Source organism: Bidens hawaiensis, unplaced genomic scaffold, assembly GCF_021521415.1.
Source record: "Bidens hawaiensis isolate Kalapana, Puna unplaced genomic scaffold, B.hawaiensis_p1.1 tig00027432_1, whole genome shotgun sequence".
Classification (NCBI taxonomy): Eukaryota; Viridiplantae; Streptophyta; class Magnoliopsida; order Asterales; family Asteraceae; genus Bidens; species Bidens hawaiensis.
The window spans coordinates 72,387-93,799 of NW_027494442.1; the positions used below are offsets into that span (position 1 = coordinate 72,387).

General features: G+C 35.4%; 2 protein-coding genes across 5 annotated transcripts; both read right to left on the reverse strand.

The window, feature by feature from the left end:
- Window positions 1-1,344: 1,344 nt before the first annotated feature.
- LOC143575451 (vacuolar protein sorting-associated protein 52 A-like) lies at window positions 1,345-8,835 on the reverse strand. 4 transcript variants are annotated; one of them, XM_077059829.1, is made up of 20 exons: window positions 8,710-8,835; window positions 7,853-7,914; window positions 7,664-7,758; window positions 7,442-7,499; window positions 6,387-6,482; window positions 6,197-6,298; window positions 6,013-6,096; window positions 5,756-5,836; window positions 5,417-5,560; window positions 5,243-5,334; window positions 3,659-3,740; window positions 3,395-3,577; window positions 3,195-3,310; window positions 3,032-3,090; window positions 2,839-2,939; window positions 2,702-2,752; window positions 2,436-2,615; window positions 2,217-2,351; window positions 2,055-2,129; window positions 1,345-1,904 (listed from the first exon to the last, which is right to left on the reverse strand). In XM_077059829.1, exons 2-20 carry the CDS (start codon window positions 7,877-7,879, stop codon window positions 1,464-1,466), a joined length of 2,202 nt encoding a protein of 733 aa, XP_076915944.1. In that variant the 5' UTR covers window positions 7,880-7,914; window positions 8,710-8,835; the 3' UTR covers window positions 1,345-1,463. The 4 variants fall into 4 exon arrangements, with proteins under 4 accessions (XP_076915944.1, XP_076915945.1, XP_076915943.1 ...); XM_077059830.1 differs by lacking the exon at window positions 8,710-8,835 and having other exon boundaries at window positions 1,345-1,762; window positions 1,847-1,904; window positions 7,853-8,008; XM_077059828.1 differs by lacking the exon at window positions 8,710-8,835 and having other exon boundaries at window positions 7,853-8,010.
- A 4,353-nt stretch (window positions 8,836-13,188) lies between these two features.
- Window positions 13,189-18,779, reverse strand: LOC143575452 (uncharacterized). Its single transcript, XM_077059832.1, has 3 exons — window positions 18,498-18,779; window positions 18,337-18,428; window positions 13,189-13,580 (listed from the first exon to the last, which is right to left on the reverse strand). The coding sequence occupies exons 1-3, from the start codon at window positions 18,705-18,707 to the stop codon at window positions 13,313-13,315; spliced, it is 570 nt and encodes a 189-aa protein (XP_076915947.1). The 5' UTR covers window positions 18,708-18,779; the 3' UTR covers window positions 13,189-13,312.
- Window positions 18,780-21,413: the final 2,634 nt, after the last annotated feature.

A 21,413-nucleotide genomic window follows, 5' to 3' on the forward strand; every position in this document is an offset into this window, starting at 1 on the left:
GCGATTTTCAAAATGAATTTCCTAAGTTTGTATGAAATTTCTCCTCATTCAAGATTATCGATTGTTCTTGACTGTAATTGTGAAGCTAATTCTCCTTCAATATAATCATGTATATAATATATTATTTTTATTTAATAATGCTTGAGATTTGTAAAATCTAATTAATTTGGATATGGTAATGAGCCTATAAATTTGTAAGGCACAAATCATAAGCAAAATTAAAAATAAAATAAAACACTTATAAACCGCACCTCGAAACACCCCTCCTCCATAACCAAAGCAATTATATGATTTATAAATGGGTCTGTTAACCTGCCTGATCTATTACCCAACGTAAATAAATGAACATATGCAGAAATGTTATTATATCAAAGCTAAGGTTCTTTTAATCATGAATCATGATTGTAAAATCGCGCCTAGTACTTCACAAGTAATCCCCGAGTACTCTCTACATGGGCCTAGCGACTTATTCGACCATATTTCTAATTAAAGCAGTTTTCATAATTTATATTTTTCTTTTGAAGTTTTATGAAGTTTATAAGGACCTTATCAGATATATCTATGTTTCTTTACTTAACTTAGCATGATCAAAAATAGTTCTTGATATATCAACATATTAAAGATGCCTAAGAAAGTGAATTGGGGAAAAAGATGAAAGACTAAAGTCTTTTACAATAACACGAAAATAATCATGTAGCAAATTCACACAAGAGTAGAATCTTATTTTCTTCAGATTGAAACACGAATTAGTTCTTTGAGTTTAGAATCCCTGCTTTTTGGTTGTTTTAGGTCAAGAAATGAATGGAAACAATGGCTATTCAAGAAAGTTGACCAAAGAGTCAAAATTGAAATGAAGAGCAAATTACTCCTATTTTGTTCAGAAACTGAGAACATGTACCTAAAAATATTCCGTAGAAAGTACAAACCCCATAAAAAACAAGCTTTTGAGTATTGAAATCCATGGTTTTTGGTTATGCATTATCAAGATTGTATGGAAATAGAGATGGATGTTCAAAAAAAGTTGACGATTAAAAGTCAAAATTAAAATGTAAAACTAATTATTTGACATCACGCGCGCATTTTAAAACCAAGCTTATAAGCCGGATGAATTTAACCGCTTAGACATGCCTTAGAAATGTGAAAATTCATTCACCAGAAGGATCTATTTTTGTTCACTTCTTAAAATCAATGTACTTACTATGCAATTAATTACTAAAGTTTGTGTTAAAAGCCGTTAATAAAATTTAGATCAATTCCAATTATTAGATCTAATACTAGATCATAGCCGATCCGATCCATGATAGTGACACGACTACTTACTCATACGGTCATACCTCTCACATGTTAACAAATGTTATAACAGTCGTATTAAGAATTATTGCATAGAAACTGTATTCTTACATCACAGTTTAAAAGTGAAAAAGTTGTATGAACAGACAAACAACTCGAGTGTATACGATCTTCTAAAATGTCCTGAACTTTCTGATTTCATACATAATAGACGATATGGGAACAAGATCCTTGTTGAGGGCGGACCCACCAGCAATCTTTTTCATGCAATCAGAGAGTCGCGTGTAGTAAAGTAAAAGTTGCGTCAAGGAGGCTTTCAATATCTCCATACCACATAAAAAGTTGCTAAATGAAGTGATTACATCACTATGCATTAATTCTATTGCCGCCTTCCACCTACTTCCAAAATCCTTAACTAGCGGTTCAACTTCTGCCACAGTGATTGGTTTGTCAGAACCATTCGGGTCTTCAGCTGCATTCAAAAAGTCAACTTCAGTTATTTTGACCGACATAATCAATAACAAACACAAAATGTGATGACGATTCATAGACTCACAGGCTCGGGTTTTGACAAACTTGATCAGATTGCTGAAATGCTCTAGCAGCAATTCTTCCTGTGAGAAGCAAGAAAGTGTTATTTAACTGCCCAAGTAACTAGTGGTGGCACAATGAGCAGTCCGGGCCCGTTTAGTGACGGGTCAAAGTCAAAACAGCTCAATGCCTAAAAGAAAGATTTTAAGGGTGTTATGTAGTTAATAACTCACCACATAAATAGCTGTATAATTCTTCAGAAGCTCTTCAAAATGGGCCTGAATTTTGCCACCTTCTGGGCCCGTTTCCTAAATATGAAATTGCATTATAGCTAATTCGTCTACCATTTATATAACACACACAAATATATATTGCGCCAAAAACAAGGACCTTACCTTTAAAACTGCAATTGTCATGTCATAGTTATTAATAAGAAAAACTGTCTGCAGTTTCGATTTTGTGAACATTTTAGCAAGCTTAATTAGCAAGTCATCAATGGCCATTTTCAGTCTTTCCATGTTCAGATCAAGCTGTGAAGAAAACAAAAGGTTAGAAGTCAACGCCTCTCGGTTTCACATAATAAATTCACTAAACACGCGAGTTATAAGTCAAACCTGCCCGTCCCCATAGTCAACATTAAGTTGAATAAGTGAAGCTGTAAACTCAGCATAACGCCTCATGACATAATGCGGGTGCACATCATCTTCCCACAGTGTTTTCACATTCGCATTGCGCAAACTGTTTATGTGCATATCAAATACCATCTTGAAACGTGGCCACAATGATATATTCACCTAACCACAATCATATAATGTATGTAAAATATAGTAATATAAACAAAAATACAAAATATTAAAAAATTATTATAAAAAGCCGTTACCTTGTCTAGGTAAGAATCAAGACATGGAATCCGTCGCCTAGACATTATGAGCTGAAAAGAGAATGAAGAAAATGAAGTATTATACAAAGAAAAAGTGTTATTATTACAATATTAATATTACAAACTTGAGTTGTTACCTGGTGTTGATGGGTGATGCGGATCATAAGCATTATACCTATTGCATCAAAGGAATTTGGAAGAACTGTACCAAAGTGCTCATCCATTACAGCAAATGGCCCTAACAAAAAATCAAAATTAAATAATTGTTACTGCTGAATATATATACTATTGAACATTAATAAACGTGTTTTTTTGAAACCTCCTCAATACCCGAAAATATTTCATAAAATACAGTCTCTTCTCCAAAGAAATCACCACAGAATACATATCTGCAAAACATTATAAAAGTCAAATTGCGTATTCTGGGTTCAAAATACGCCATTGTGTGTGTGTGCCAATGTGAGAGAGAGCTAAAAAAACAAATATACAGTACTCTGATGTGGCAGTATCCATAAGCAACTTATGCAAGCTTCTGAACAGAACTTCATAAGGATATTTTTTTGAGCTTGCTTCAGCAATATGTGGGATTAATGAAGGCTCATCAATTTCCTAAACCAGTAGTAATGAAATATAATAACTGAAATGCCAGTTGGCGAGAAAACAAACAGAAATAATCAAATTCACTTATAAGACCTTGAGAATGTTTATCCTATCCCCGAGAGCAAAGATAGCAGACCGGTTTTTCAACGGTTCTCTTCCTCTTAAAAAAAGGCTTGTGCTTCTAGTGTCAACACCTATTAGATCAGTGGGCCCCGCTATATCTAGTTGTAGTTTCTCTAATGCTTGAATATAAGCACGAAAATGAGCACTTAAGACCTGAATAATAGAAAAAATATTAACTAAAACTACAAAATAAAAATAATAATCAAGGTCTTAGGAGTGATATAATTAGTCTACCTTGTTCATAGTATCGGTATATGCTGCCCGCACTTCATTATAAATCTCCTTCCCATGCTCTTTGAGAAAGGAAATAGCAAACCTGCATGAGTAATAGGACCGATAATAAATAATTAACCTAAATAATAAAGTCATTACAAGATATCCTATACACACACATAACTGAAATACTATTAATAGATATCGGCCAAACTGGACGGGCCAGGCGGGTTCAGGTCAGAATGGGTTCTAAGAAAAAATGAGATCGGTTCAAAACGGGCTCTAAGCAAAAATGAACACGGGTCAATGTGGGCCGCTTTGAAAAAGTATCAATTTGACTGGGGTCAAAACAAGTTTGACCAATATGAAATCGGGCTAAAATCTTGGTTTTAAAGCGCGCGCATCACGAGCATTTAATGCATGATGCACCAATGAGATCGCATCAGGTGGACCGATGCGCTGCGATTCCATGATGCTCGATGATGCGCTCTAAATCACATAATGTGTGATGTTTGAATACTGAGTTAAACTATGTTTATGCATAGATTACTTATACATCATGCATAGACTTCTTGTACACATAGAGTTAAGGACTGATTGTGTATATACATAAAATTTCTTCAATGGTACTATGGCCTTTTTTTTATTACTTATTTTAATCTCTTACTTTTTAGAGATTAAAATTTAAAAAGTTAACAAGTTCAAATAGTATCTATAAATATAATTTTAGTAATTTTTTTTAATATCAAAGGCCTCATACATAGTGCGTGCGCATCACGCATCGGGTTATTGAATCAAAACGCATCAGAGCACACCCCACCCCTACCCCAGCCCCTGGGTTAAGTAAGTCTTTATAAAAAAAAGTACTCACCCACCCCGGGTAAAAATAAGTCTTTTATAAAAAAAGAATTAGATATATAACCCACCCCACCTTGGGATGAAAAGAGTCGTTTTACAAAAAGAGGTACCACCCTACCCAACAGTTTCAATTGAGCCGTTTTAAAAACAAGTAACCACCCACCCCCCAAAGGTTAAAATGACTCATTTTAGAAACAAAGTACCCAATCCACCCCAACGCCAGGTTAGAACGAGAAGTTCTAAAAATGAAAAAAAAAGTACCCACCCCTCACCCAACCATGCCCACCCTTCGTTGATTGTGGCGCTTGGTGGTGAAGATAGTAGTGGTGAGTGTGCAGATGGCAGCGACAACAGAGTGGACTAGCCATGGCAGGGGCATGGGGCAGTGGAGTGTCGTGGCGCCAGGCGGTGGAGTGTAGGTAAAGACAAACGATTGTCACGGGTAGTGCTACCTGTTTGGACCTTTCTTTAAGTTACAAAGTTTTATAATAGTTACCCATTTTGACTCGTTGACTACTTTGAGGTAGCCCAACTTGACCCGCTGAGTAATTTAAGATGACCCATTTTGACCAGTTGACTAATTGAAGGTGTCCCAGATGAAACGCCATATCCAATTATTGTTTTTCCAAAATTAACCCATTATTTGAACAAAGAGTCATGGTTACCACCTATAAGTAGATTCATATACAATATATACCATAACTACTGGAAATATCATACTGAAGACAATTAAAAGAGAGAACTGACTTGTATTTTAGCAGGATGCTCTGCTGAAGAATCTGGATATTTGTTTTAGGTTTCCTCAATGCATAAAGCTTCTGGATCATAAATTCAAAAACCTGAAAGTTGGAAAGAATATACAATAAACAATAAGAAGTGAAGTACAGCAGTGCAAGAAGCAGGCCAATCAGTTTACTTTACCTTTGAAATTGCTTTTTGTCTAAGTCTTTCTAATTCGGGCTGAACATCTTTTAGAGCATTTGAAGTTTTAACCATGGGATCTACTTCCACAAACTTCAGCTTCTTGCTCAGAATCTCAAGAGTCCTCAGGTATTCATCATTTACCTAAAATTAAATTTAAAATCAAATATATATATATATATATATAATGTACTGCAGTATGTTTGTTACATAAATACAAATCAAATGTCGCAGAATTTCTCAAAACATTTCAGTACATTGGATTTCTTGCTTTTAACAAAAAGATAAAATCTTTTCACAGAAGCAACAGTCATAAAAAAGAAGCTCAAAACTAGTTACCTCTCCATCAACAATTATGTCTATCATCCTTGGTGGTACAATTATTTCTTCAACAAATTTAGCTAATTTCGATTCTGCAACCTGTGAAATATGGCAAATACTGTAAATCATGAACTTTTATATTAATATATGACAGCTAAAGTTGCAGTTAAAGATGCGCTTTATAACATCAGGCACCTATTTGAAGAATGTAATATAAAAGTATGGTCATTACAAAAAAATGATAAGTATGCAATATAAAAATTAAAAAACAATACCTTGCGATTTTTTAGCTTCAGTCCCATATCTAAAGATTTCTCTTGAAGTATTTTTATGTCTGAACTAATTGAACCAATTTCAACCTAGCACAATAAATATGAAATAATTTGAGTAATGTAATGTAACAGTATCATCATAATTTTAATAATGCAATGCACTTTTGTCTAAAACATAATCAATTACCTGAAATCCACCAAGTAGAGTTTCCATTTGTGAAAGAATGATGTCACAATCACGGATTTGATCATGCAGTGACACTAGATTATCACTCTCTGTTATGTATTCCTGTTTATAAAAAGATAAGTTAGGTTAGTATAAATGCAAACATAAAAATATATATATTAACACACACACACAATGCTAGGCCACCTGCCTGAATTGAGTCCAATTCTACTTGGCGTAAATTGTTTTCAACTCCTTTGGTGTACTCCCGCAGTTTCACACCTTTCGATAATATGTTTGCAACAACCTAAGTACAAAGAAGTAACAACCTCATTACACAAAAATATATGCGTGTCAAATACAAATTTCAGTTGCCATTATAACTAGAACTACATCAAAATATGATTGTCCTCACATAAGAAATGACAACACTTATAAACACGAATTTTCAAATAAAATGGTACGATCATATCAGACCTAGGCCAGTAAACGGACGAACGGTGGGAAGTTCGTTTATTTAATACACAAACGAACATGAACAGAAATTTTGTGTCCATTTAGATAAAAAAACGAACATGAACACGTCTTGTTCGTTCATTTATGTTTGTGAGCGTGCGTTTACGTTCATTCATTTATATTCGTGAAGGTCCGTTTACGTTCGTTCAGTTAAATTCGTTTATGTCCGTTCCTTTACATTGGTTCACTTAAATTTGTTTATGTTCATTCCTTTATGTTGGTTAATTTAAATTTGCTTATGTTTGTTCATTTGCATTCATTTATGTTTGTTAGTTTACACTATTTAAGTTTGTCGTTTACGTTTGTTAATATAATCATTTAGGTTTTTTTGAGGCATTGCAATTTAATCAAGCTTTAACAGCTTTTTAGGCCCAACACATTGTTGTTCACATCTACTTCTAACTGGTTTTCGCTCAGCTGTGTTCGCTCATCTATATCTAGTTATGTCCATTTGTGTTTGTGAATCGTTCGTTTAATTAACACAAACAAACACAAACAAGAAACTCCTTTCAGTTAATTGTTCGTGTCCAATCGTTTGTTCTGTTAGAGTTAAACGAATGAACACAGGCATGCTCTGTTCATGCTCATTCGGTTTATATACATGCCTAAATTCAAAATACACATCAATGGTTTTAGGCAGGATAGCTTTGAAAGATATATAAAGAAGTGTACATAGAAACAATATAGATTTAACAAATAATGGAATTATCAAATACACAACTGAAGAAGTGGCTATATAAGTAAAAGTACCTCGTCAGCTTTGCACTCTTCGAGCTCCTGTTGCAGTCCTTCCAATGATATATCATTGCTGAAGCAAACGAATCATTGATTCAGAAAACTCAAAATCAAAGCTTTCGACTTCATCGCATAGCAACAACATTTAAAATCCACCAATAATAAAACTAAAAACAGAAACAGTCTGCATGACCACATTATCTTAATTTTGGTTGAATCAAGGATAACGAAGTGTACCTGCCTGCATCTTCTTCAATTGTTAAATCACCAACAACAGACCCCAAAATAAAAACAGATTTACTGGCATCCATGATTTCAGCTTCAGATTTACGCTGACAACACCAACGTATCCACACACAGATAAAAAGTAAGCCAAACAAATGTTTTCAAAAAACTAAATATAAACAATTAAGTAAAACTCTTTACCAGTTCATCTGTTGCTATCTCTGCCATTTTTTCAGTCAATACCACAATAACTAGCCAACTACCTGTATGTGATTAGAGCCAAAGCAGAACCAAGTTAACAAAACCAGGGTTAAAAAGTAGAAACCACTAAACGAATACACTGCTAGGTCAGTTTATCATTCAATTTGGTTCTACTTCTATCTACAGTGTAATATTTGAACTAAAACCATGGTTGAAAAATCCCACCTAGGCGTACCCCACCGACTAGTGGCAGCTATGGTCAAAATCGAAAACTCTGTATATAAAATTTGGTATATATATGTGTGTGTACAAAATCCAATCCGATTAATCCATACTAATCCTGATTAATCGCTAGTCCCTACCCCACCCCTGGACTAGCGCCTAGCGATTTCTACAACACTGGTGTGTAAAACTAGTTAGTGACATTGTCAATCACATTATGATGAAGTTATGAGGCATGTAATAAAAAACAGCATACAGATCCAGCACAAGATCTGGAATGTCGTTGAGGAAATGAAGAATAACATGAAATTATTAAAAATTACAAGGAGTGAAGAGATAGAAAATGTGTGTTGAGATCCGGACACGTAATAATAATTGAAGAAATAGAAAATGAAGATAGGTGTAATAATGTTATTATTGAGAGTCAGTCAGTTACGTGCAATTCAGATTCAGATTCAGATCGGGTGGAACAAATCTTTTCAGATTAAACCACAGCATAGCATATATCAGAAGTTATAAAGTCTCAATTGGAAATGAAATATCGATGAGTAGAGTGAACAGGTATGTATGTATGTATGTATAAATATAACCTAATTATAATTAATTTACACGGATGGATTACTATTAGCAGTTACCTCCTTCCTTATGAAGAAGAAGAAGAAGAAGAAGAAGAAGAAGACCGTCGTTGAGTAGATGTTACTTTTCTTTTCTTCCACAGCGCTGGTGGTGATTGACTGACGCTGAAACAACACAGGGACGAATTCTAATTGTACCACACCCCAGAGAGATGCTGGTTTTTATTTTTATTTTCTTACTCTTTATTTATTGCCAGACGATGCCGCATACGCAGCGAGAACTTATCTGAAACCGTGAATTAAGAATTCTTATTTTGAACTCAATTTAGTAGCGAAGTACAAATGAAACCAAAATCTAACCATTGTTAATGGTTTGTTTTTGTTGGGTTTTAATTTTCAACGGTTTGGTTTCAGTTTTCGATGACAAAAAACGGCTTGGCTCACGGCTTAGTTTAAAACCATCAAAACCGGACCACAAACGCCTATACGTAAGATGCTATTTTTAACTAAAAACAAACTATAACAATATCATACTCAAATTAAAGAGAATTAAATGCTCGTTTTTATGGTGCAATTTTTTAAACAAAATATTGATGTATGAAAAAATTATGACCGTTTAAAAATCGTGAGGGATTTGGGTTAAAAGTGAAATTATAAATAATATATAGTTAAAAGATGATAGGATCAAAGTTTAACTATTCTTTAAATTTTCAAATGTTGATTAAAGTTGAGGGGGCAAGGTTGTAAATAATTTAAAGAAATATGAAAGAAACGTTAAATTTAGTGATAGAATGACTTCTATACCCCTATTTATGGTTGTACTATGTGTTTAAAAAATTATAAATTACTTAAAATTTAGTGTCTTAATTTGTCCATGAGTGGTGCATTATATATAGTACTAGACAGGTGTCCGCGCGATGCAGCGGGTGTTTGAACCTGTTAATCACGTACAAATATAAGTGTTTATGGTTCGGTTAAAACCTTGAAATCGTTTAAATCGGTCATTGGTTTGACTTCTTTTTTTTTTCTTTTTTACTTTCGGTTTGTTGGTCGGTTTCAAAATTTTCAAAACGTAGTGAACGGTTGGTTCGCGGTTTATATCGGCAACTGGCCATATGAAACCAGAAAAAATTGTAAATTAACCTAATTGCAATATGATTCCTTTTGTAATATTTGTTGTTATTATTTTACGTCCTAGATCTTCCATTAATACTTACCATTTATGTGGCTAAAATTATCATTTTTATTTATGATCATCTCAAGTATCATATTATGTTGGTTTTTAGTTAAAATTGATGGTACATTTAAATTATTAATTATTTTAAACTAAATTTATTATTAAAGTTTAAACTGTGAAACCAAACTGGAACCAGGCCGTTAGTAACGATTCAGTTTCAACTTTCAATGGTTGAGTTTGGTTTTGGAAGACAAAAAATCAGTATTAACGGTTAGACTCACAAGTTTAACTTAAAAACCATTAAAACCGACACTGAACAACCCTACGTAACATATTAATTTATTTAAAATGAAAAAAAAAATACAACAATATCATATCCAAATTAAAGAGAATAAAATGCTCGTTTTTATGGTGCAATTTGTTTATAAAAATATTAACGTATGAAAAGGCTATAGTCGTTTAAAAATCATGGGTGAGAAGTTAGTTTACAAGTTAAATTAAAAACATAATATGGTTAAAGATGAGGGACCAAACTTGTAAGTTGAATGAATTGTGTTTAAAAGACATGTTTACTCTTACTAACACATGTAACTCATGATTTAAGTGTTGTAAATTACTTAAAAATGAGTGTCTTAATTTACCCTTGTTTGATGTATTATATATAGTATAGATAGATTATTATTTTCTTATTTCCTGATGTAAATGTTTGGGTAAATACATACTTAGAAAACAACTTTTTTAACATTAGTTAACTCATAAACATCACTATTCATGAAAACTAGCAACTTATTTTTATACACATGTAAACTTTTCTTCTATGTCAACTTATTTCTATTTTCTATACTAAAAACTATTTGTATATATTTATAGCATGTCGTACTAGAGATGAGCGTTTTTCGGTATCGGTACCGAATTCGGTAATAAGTTTTAAGTTTTCGATACCGGTACGGTATTTGTACTTCCCGCATTTTGCTCGAAATATCGGTACTGGTATCAAATATTTCAAATCTTTCGGGATCGATTCTAGTATTATCCATAGCTCATCCATATGTTATAACTTGTACTTCCTTTGTTGCATCATCTGAATTGCTAGTCTTATATATTCTTATATTTGCATTCCACGTGGTTTTTTAACATGGGAAGTATGTTCTTCCCATGTTATATGTCCCTTTTTGTTCATATATAAGAATATATATCCCATGTTATATTTGCGTTTCCTTTGCTGGGATTTGGTATCTTTGCTATGGGTGAATGAGTGGATTTTTAGACGATTTCATATGCTATGTAAAATTTTAACTATTATTATCAGTTTTTCTTTAACTAACTTTAGTCGGTACAAAGTTATTCAATGGTTGCCATCACCATCACCATTGTCGACAATCACCACCAAGTACCGCCCGCATTATTTGCCGCCATTAACTCCACCACATATGACAATGAGCATTGTCTTCTCCTTCCCCTCCTATCACCACATTATATTTTGGTTTTCTCTCTTATATAGGGCTAATCATGTATTAAACTTATCTTAAAAATTATGTTGATACTAAATCATAAGTGATTTAGGTTTTCTACCTTATATAGGACTAATCATGTGTTTATTTACGCCAGATACTATATCACAAGTGACATTCGGTTTCTATCATATGTAGGACTAATCATTTGTATATATATATATATATATCTATATCTATACTATATATAATACACCAAACAAGGGTAAATTAAGACACTCATTTTTTAGTAATTTACAATTTTTATTGCTTAAGGTACATCTTACATAGCATCCAAGATAAGGACAAACTTGTCCATTGAAAATATGTCTTAAAATAGTTACAACATTGTCCCCTCAACTTTACTTAACTTTTGTAAATTTAAGAAAAATAATTACTACTTTGAACCTTTATCTTTACACATATATTCCTTTTAATTTTAAATGTAAATAACTTCCCACCAACGACTTGTCAACGGCCATAATTTTTTCATACGTTAATATTTTAAAATTGCACCATAAAAATGAGTATTTTATTGTCTTTAATTTGGGTATGATATAGCTATAACTTTTCTAATAAAAAATTTAACATATTACGTATGGGTGTTCACAATTCGGTTTTTAACGGTTTTCCAAGTAATATCGTGAGCCAAACCGTTGGTTCGATTTTTTTGTTATTGAGAACCGAAACTAAACCTTTGAAACTTTAAACTGAATCGTTACTAATGGTTTGATTACACGCATTGAGCTTCAATGATAAGTCGACCTTCCGGTCCGGTTTTATATGACCAATTTTTTGTATAAACCGTAAGCCAAACGTTTGCTATGGTTTAAGCCTTCGGAAACCGGCTGACCAAAGGTGATGATTGGTTCAAACGTTGTTCATTAATTGTTACATGATTACTATGATTTTCGTTACCCGCCGATCGCGTGGGCACTCATCTAGTTGTTTTCTATTAGATACATTTACAATTTTAGTTTTTGAATTATTCAGTACATCATTCGGTTCTTAAATCCGGTCTAACTAGACCCTTAAATCCGGTCTAACTAGACCGACCAGTGAATTAGTAAGACAATCTGTTCGATGTCTGTCTAGTGTGAAAAGCATTGGTTTATTTAGAGGTATACATTGAAATTCTATTATGAATTTAAAAGTTTTTCCGAACCAACCAGTTGATGAGGTAAGACACTAAATTGCCCTAAAAAACTAAATCTCAATTTTATTCAATCTGAATTTAATAATCACCATATATTTTCTGTCCGTCTTTTATCCTCTCTCAAGCCTTTAAGTAACCTGGAAGCATCTTAAAACTACCAAAATTTTTATGTGGTTTCAATAACAAAAAAGTTTTTAAAAATTATTAAATCTTGCATTACATGTACAGAACACAATAAGATATTAGTGGTGTCTTGGTGTACAAATCAACTCACATAACAATACTCTACAACAATACAATTGGACCCTAACGGTCACAAGTCCAGATTTAAACCGGAGGTCATCTAATAAACAAGCTCAAGCCCAAGCTTCACCAAACCCTTACCCTTGAGTTTAAAAGACCATTATTATACAAACACAGTATCAGAATTTTACATTTTACATGATAAATACGTAATTACAAAATGATGATAACTATTTCATATATTATAAAAGAGTGGAGCTCGAGCACTTGTAAACTAAGCAAGCAACCCTAGAAATTAGACAAGCCGGTACTCAGCTCAGCTCAGCTCGTTTAAACGAGGAAAAACAAATTTGACCTCCACTAAAACCAGACAAACCAATTCCAACAATATACTTTCTTGTTTGATATTTTACATCCTACTTTCCAACTGATCTCCAGTTATATTAGATAAAGCATACCCAAATGGATACGTATTTAAACGAGGAAAACCAAAATTTACACAATACACGTGAGTATATCCGGACATGTTGTAAGCCCAATAACCTTAACTACTATTTATTCAAAGATTCATATTCTATATCAAAACAATTTATGAGTTCATTGCCTTACAGGATCTACCGAAGACGGCCCACAATTTTCAATCTGAATAGATGTGCCCGTACTGTTTTCAGGTTCAGTAGTTACAGAGTCGTTAGTCGGTTGCGGTTCAGTTGGAGAAGAAGTAAGAAGAGAGAGGCGACAAAGTGGACAAGTGGTATGAGTAGAAAGCCAGCTGTCAATGCATTCCACATGAAACGCGTGCTTGCAAGCCGGTATCTGTTGCAGCCTATCTTCTGCCTGGTAGTCCCCAAGGCATACTGAGCATCTGCATATTATATAAATGATATTGTTAAAAATACTTGATACAAAGACTAATGAGATGCTATATATCTATAAACATGGAAGCTGATGCACAGACACCCAATTTTCCCCCAACTTCTGCAAGTTATTATTTCCAGTTGTGCAAACACTTCATATAAAGGATCCAGAATGTATAATAATGACTAGGGTTGTAAAATCTAAACCGCAAGTTATTAGTTCCAATTGGCAAATGCTTCATATAAAAGATCCACAATGTATAATAATGACTATGGCTGTAAACTATAGTCACATAAATCGCGGTACACTCCGGTACGGGTACGCGGTTCGCTAAGCTAGACGAATTCGGTACGGAGGGGGTAGGTTCATTTTGATACGAACCGGTACGGTGTACCATGTAGTTCGGTTCGATGCACCAAATATAAAACTAGCTATTTATAATTTATATATATCAATCAATCAATCAATCAATCATGCCCAGTAAAATCCCACCGACAGCAAAGCTATAAGTAGGGTCTGGGGAGGGTGGGATGTAGGCACACCGTACCTCTATCCAAAGGAATAAAGAGGTGGCTTCCAGAGAGACCCTCGGCTCTAAGTACATGTGTATGAAGCAAAATAAAGGAAATCAAAGTTTAACAGTTATATAAAAACTACTACTAATTATAATAATATTAATAATAAGATCACAGTTTAACAGCTATATAAAAGCTAATAATAATTATAATAATAATAATAATAATAATAATAATAATAATAATAATATATGTAAGGGAAATACCATTATGGTATGTGACCTAAATAAGTTAAGTCTAAGCCCTAAGGTATTCAATTCTCTCTAAAAATCCTTAACTTTAATTCTACTTCTCCACGAATTCCTATCCTCAACCATGTCCTCGGAGAGGTTTAGGTCTATCAAATCAAGCCTAATCCTCTCATCCCAAGTCAATTTCGGTCGTCCTCTACCCCTCCTCCCCTCTATAGTAATGTTTTCTACGGATCTAACAGGATTCGTCGTCTGTCTTCTCTTTACATGTCCAAACCATCTCAATCTCCACTCACTTATCTTGTCTGCTATGTTCGCCACCCCTAATCTCTCGCGAAACACAACGTTTCTTATTCGGTCTAGCCTTGTGTGCCCACACATCCAACGTAGCATTCTCATTTCTGCTACCTCCATCTTCCGCACTTGTGCCTTCTTGATGGCCCAACAATCTGTTCCATATAGCATTGCAGGTCTAACTGCCACCCTATAAAATTTTCCCTTTAGTTTAGTCGGGAAACTCTTGTCGCACAATATACCTGTGGCTGCTTTCCATCTACACCATCTTACCTGAACTCGGTGGGTCACATCACTGTCTAATTCCCCATCGCTCTGTACAAATGATCCTAAATACTTGAACTTCATTACCTGCGGGACCACCTGCCCTTCAATTGTGATCTGTGCGTCTTCATTGTCGTTTATCCCACCAAAATCACAGTGGAGGTACTCCGTCTTAGATCGGCTAATCTTTAAACCTTTTGTCTCTAAGGTTGTTCGCCACTCCTCAAGCCTCATGTTTAGATCTTGTTTTTTTCTCAGCAAGTAACACAATATCGTCTGCGAACATCATGCACCACGGGAGAGTCCCTTGAATCGACTTTGACAACTCATCCAAGACTACTGCAAAAAGAAACGGGCTCAACGCTGACCCCTGGTGAAGACCTACCTCTACAGGAAAGAAATCAGTATCCCCCACTGGCGCACGGACACTTGTTTCACTCCTGGTATACATATCCATAATTATCTCTATGTATTTCCTGGGCACTCTTCTACCCTCCAAGCACTCCCAGAGCACCTGTCGTGGCACACTGTCGTAGGCCTTTTCTAGGTCAATAAACACCATATGTAGATCACGCTTCTTCTCCCTATACTTTTCCATTAATCTTCTTATAAGGTGTATTGCCTCTGTGGTGGAACGCCCCGGCAAGAAGCTAAATTGGTTGACCGTAACCTGAGTTTCTCGTCTAAGTCTAACCTCAATCACTCTTTCCCATAGCTTCATAGTATGACTTAGTAGTTTGATTCCTCGGTAGTTACCACAACATTGGGCGTCTCCTTTGTTCTTATAGATAGGAACTACAACGCTGCTCCTCCACTGGTCTGACATCTTACCTGATTTGAGAATACTATTGAATAGAGTAGTTAACCACATGACTCCTTCCTCCCCCAGACACTTCCACACCTCGATGGGTATGTTGTCTGGGCCAACCGCCTTAGACCTTCCCATCCTCCTAAGTGCATCCTTCACCTCTTCTCGTGTGATCCGTCGGCAGTAGCAGTTATTCGATTGTTGTCGTTGAAAGTTTGTGTTGTCATGTTCTTCTTGGTAAGCTCTCCCATTGTTAAAAAGATTGTGGAAGTAGGTTTGCCATCTTAGCTTGATGTCCTGCTCCTTGACCAGTATATGCCCATCTGTATCCTTTATGAACTTCACCGGTCCTAGATCTTGCCTTCTACGCTCCCTGGCTTTGGCAATCTTAAACATAGCATGTTCCCCCTCTTTTGTTTCTAGACTTTCATACATCCGTTTAAAGGCCGCCTTCTTTGCTTCCGCCACTGCCTTCTTCGCCTCTATCTTGGCCGTTTTGTAGTTGTCCCTCAATTCCACTCGCTCCTCCTCATTCGTGCACCTCATTAACTCCCTAAAACATCCTTGTTTGTCCCTTATCTTGTCTTGCACTGCGTCATTCCACCACCAAGACTCCTTATGCCCACTTGTCTTTCCTGTTGTGACCCCGAGAGTCTCCTTTGCTACTTAGATGATCTTTGTCTCCATAGCTTCCCATATATGAGTTGAGTCCCCATTTAGTCGAGCCCGCGTATGCAGTATGAGTTTATCCTTAAACAGTAGGAGATTTTCGTTCTTCAAATTTCCCCATCGAATTCTCGGTGTACCTTTCTTCTCTCGAACAGTCAGCTTATTTCTGAAGGCTATATCTGTCACTAGTAGTCGATGTTGATCACAACTGCCTCCCCAGGTATGACTTTGCAGTCCTTCCACCAACGTCGGTCTCCTTGCCTCATCAAAAGGTAGTCAATTTGAGTGTCGCGTCCGCCACTGCAAAAAGTGATTAAATGAGAATCTTGTTTCCTAAAATAAGAATTTATAATACCTAGGTCATGTGCCACCGCAAACTCTAGAAGATCTGTTCCGGTCTCATTCCTATCACCAAAACCGAAACCCCCATGTACGGCTTGAAAACCATCGTTAGCCTTACCAATGTGTCCATTAAAATCACCTCCTATGCAAATCCTCTCCCCCTAGGTATGCCCCCTACCACTGCGTCTAGGCAATCCCAAAATTCTCTCTTTTCCTGATCCCCTAGGCCTACATGAGGCGCGTAGGCGGAGACTACTGCCACTACTTCCTCTCCTAGTACTAATTTCAACACCATAATCCTGTCATTATGTCTTATCACCTCCACCACACTAGTGTGTATTTCCTTAGCCACTAGAAACCCCACTCCATTCCTAGCTCCATCAGACCCCGAGTACCACAACTTATACCCATTACACTCAGCCCCTCTATGTCCTTTCCACTTAGTCTCCTGGAGGCATGCTATCTGAACCCTACGTCTTTTAAGCACATCTACCAATTCTAGCAACTTACCATTTATATATATTATAAATTTAATTTAATACTTTTTATGTATAAATATATAAGTTTAATGATCAAATGTAAACTAGTGGTAATAGAGGGGGTTAATTGTTTGAATACACAAACTAATTTTACATTTTTAATAGGTTTTATGTAAAAGTTTATAAACTTTAGGGACTAAATGTAAAGAATGAGAGAGTATTGGGTTAATATCAATGTAAAGAATAGGTTTTAGGGACTAAATGTAAAGAATGATAGAGTATTGGGTTAATATCAAAACTTTTTAAACCCTAAAATAACATATCAGCCGTTCTTCTTCTCCCATCTTCCCCGTCGATCTCTTCCTTCTTCCTCTTTCCGGCGAGTCCGACGTACCAGAAATTAGGATACTTGATTTATTGTTCAATTAGAGCGACGATCATCAGATTCAAAATCGCGGTTTAGGTTTTCAAGGATCGAATTTGAATTCGCGAATTCTCCGGCGACCGGAGCGCCGACGAATTGCGATTGGGTACACAACGTACCAATACGAAATTCGTGGGTCTGTGAGCGATTTATGTGACTATGCTGTAAACAAACCGAACCGAACAATTCTTGTTCATGTTTGTCCGTTAAACTTTTATCAGACAAGTAAACTGTTCATGAACAACTAACCGAACGGAAATTCTTGTTCGTGTTCATTCATTAAGAAAATGTACTTGTTCCTGAATGGTTCACGAACACAAAAAAAAAACACAATGTTTCATTTGATTTGGCTAGTTGAGAGTCGAGCTCGAGAATGGTCAATATCAACAGTTCGATCTGGCTACCAAATTTGTGTTGGTGTTTTACTTTTAACATTCATATTTATACGTCAATTAATCACATTTTATAGTTTATAATTTTGCTTAAATCTACAGAATAAGATTAGAAAAGTCATTAAAAACCTTTAATAATCAAACATCAACAGATGTAAGCAATTACATTATCGAACATTGACAAACACAACTGAACGAACACGACCTCTGTCCGTGTTCAATGCTCATTCATTCAGTTATTCAAACACAACATAAACCAACTTCCCGTTGAACGGCTCATTTAGAGCCCTAATAATAACAAGGAAGATGAAAGAAAGAAACTCACAAGGTATCAGTAACCGAAAAGCTCTCCTTGAAGACAATAACTGGCAGCATCTCCCTCAATTCCTTCTTCACCCCTAATTCAACCTGCTCCTCCTAATAATCAATCCAAATGCAACAATTTCAACAAAAAAAGCCCTAAAAGCAAAATGTAATATAATATACCTCCTCGGTATCGGGCGGAGTGTGTGATGGAGGGTGGCGGCGGAGGCGGAGGTAGAAGAGGTAGAAGGAGAGGAAGAGGAGTAAGGTGAAGGCGAGAGTGAAGGCCAAGGCTAACCCTCGGAACAGCTTCATTTCAGCTGATAATGCTCGCCTCCAATCCCAACAATCACTACTACTCTCTCTTGACGATGATGATGATGAACAAGCCATTTGATTTGTTGGTGGACTGTGTGGGCAAAACTGGAAGCATCTCACTTGATCAATGCTGCTGCAGCTGCCATTTTGTTTGACTCCATCATATACCAATGCCACCACCTTATTCTTATTCTGCACTACCTCAAAAGGAACCCCCCCCAAACTTAGGGAAATTATATTTTCTTTCGTTAGTTCGGTTTTTTACGGTATCGACACTGGCTATAGTAATCGAAGATATTGACACGTGTTTTGAATTGATCGGAAACCATAGAAACTAATAACTTATTTAGAATATAACTATATTTTTTAACAAAATTTATACAAGAAGGTCTAGAGCAAGAACATTTGTCACAGTTTTGGGAAACTATAAAAACAAATACTGGTAAAGATTAGGATAATATTGATTTTTGATCAGATGCGGTTTGATTCATCACGATATGTTACGGTACTGGCACTCATACGGCCTATGATAAAAGAATTTTATTTTAATATAACTTCGTTTTAAATAATTTTGTACCAAAATGTCGAGTAAAAAATTAAACACAGTTGTGTATTTAGAACTTTTTTAAACAAACGAATGCAAGTTATTTGAGAAATCAAATTAAATGATAAATAAATGGGCTAAAACATATATTGTTTACGAAGGGTGAAAACATAAAAGGAAAAGATAACATATTATTCCTACCAACATGCTAATTTAATATATATTTGTAACTAGTTTTAAAACTTGGATGATACAAACAAAATAACTACAAATAAATTTAAATAATAAGTAGGGATTGCAATGAAACTTGAATTTGATGGGAAAATCGAAACCCGACACAAATGGGATGAGTAATACCAGACCCATTAGGGTTTGAGACGGGGTTGAGATTAGTTTAGAAAATTTTCGTGGGATTGGGATTTGTAACATACCCGATTACCCGACCCGTTTATCCGATTATATACCCGTTATACCCGACATAACTTTATTTTTTATATATTTGTATAAATACATTATCAATCATTTATTTGAAATTTTGTATAATTTGTTTTGAACATCAAGTGGTAATACTTGATGCTCATTACGTTGTGCGTTTTCATGAACGATTTGAGTTTATTAATCTGCTACAAAACATGCATATTTAGTTTCCTTGGTCAGTGTTATTTAATTTTCTGTATAGCTATCTTTCTCAAGGTTGTATATACTTAAATGTCAACTAGTTGCAGCTCATTTTTATCTTGTTTGCTAGGTAGTAACTTACATCACATTATATTCTATCAAAACCCAATAGAATCTTGACGGGTTTGGGTTGGGTATACCCGATGAATATTTTGTCAAAACGATAGAAAACCAAAAACCCGACGGGTAATTACCCGATAAATACCCGACGAGTTTGGGATGGGTTTAAGAATCAGGTATGAGATTGAGAATAAATAAACCCGTCCCAAACCCGACTCATTGCCATCCCTAATAATAAATACATAATATACATGAAAAAATATATTACATATATACTTTTATCACCTATTAGTTAATTTTCTATATCTAATTCGTTGTGGACCAACTCCTACAACAACAAACGACACCAAGATAATGTCCAAGAAAAAGGCTGCAAAACGAGTCTGTTTTGTATGGGGTAATGGAATAGGTGATGAAATGAAATGAACAAAGGAATGAAATGAATGAGGTAATGGAATGAATCATTACCATTCCATTGAGATGTTTGGTTACTTGTGGGAATGAAATGAATTATTACTTTGTGTTGTTTGGTATGTTTGAAAAAGCCGGAATAAAATAAAAACAGTGCGGTGGACTGTGAGCAGTAATTGTGGTGGTGATGGGCGGGAGCTGGGAGTGATGGTTGGTGGCGATGGGTGATAGTGATAAGCGGTGGTGATGGGTGGCGGGTGGTGGTGGTGGGAGGGGGGTGGTGGCAGGTGAGCAGGGGGGGGGGTGTTGGGCGACGAGCAATGGTGGTGATGATTGGGAGTGATGGTTGGTTGTGGTGTGTGGTTGGCGGTGGTGGGCGGCGCCGGTATGTGGTGGTGCCGGGTTGATGGTGGTGGTGGTGGCGATGGGTGTAGGTGACATTGGCGGGCGACGATGGGTGGTGGTGAGAGTGCAATGGGTGGTGGTTGAAGGGTGTTGGAGGTGATATGGTGTGAAAGAGGGGTATAATGAAAACAAAACAAGGGCGATGAATGAAATAGATTTAAGGTGTTTTTAAGGAGAATGAAAAGTACATAGTAATGAGTGATTACATTTCATTGATCAACCAAACAATGGTTCCATTTCATTTTATCTCCCATTTCAGCATACTAAACGCTATTGTTACGTAATAATATTAAACATTTATAGTTGGTTAATCAAAAAGTCTTAACACCCGAAACAAATAGACAACTTTTTAAGATAACCCCTTTTGACCCATATCCAATTTCTAAAACTCGTTCGAAGCAAAATCAAAGTGACATTTTTAACGTGGCTCATTCTGACTTGGTACTTGGTTGACCCAACCCGCATAACTATTCTGTTTATATTTTCGGTTCGAATTTCATTTTTTTTTAATTTGACTTTGATTTAACCATCCTTCAGATGGTTAGAAAACAAAAACAAAAATAAAAATATTAATGACATGGAGAATGGAATGATTCATTGTGTTGAAATAAAAATAGTGGTGTTTGGTTGCTCAATTGAATTGAATCATCCATTACACATGGAATCTCATACTATCAAAACAA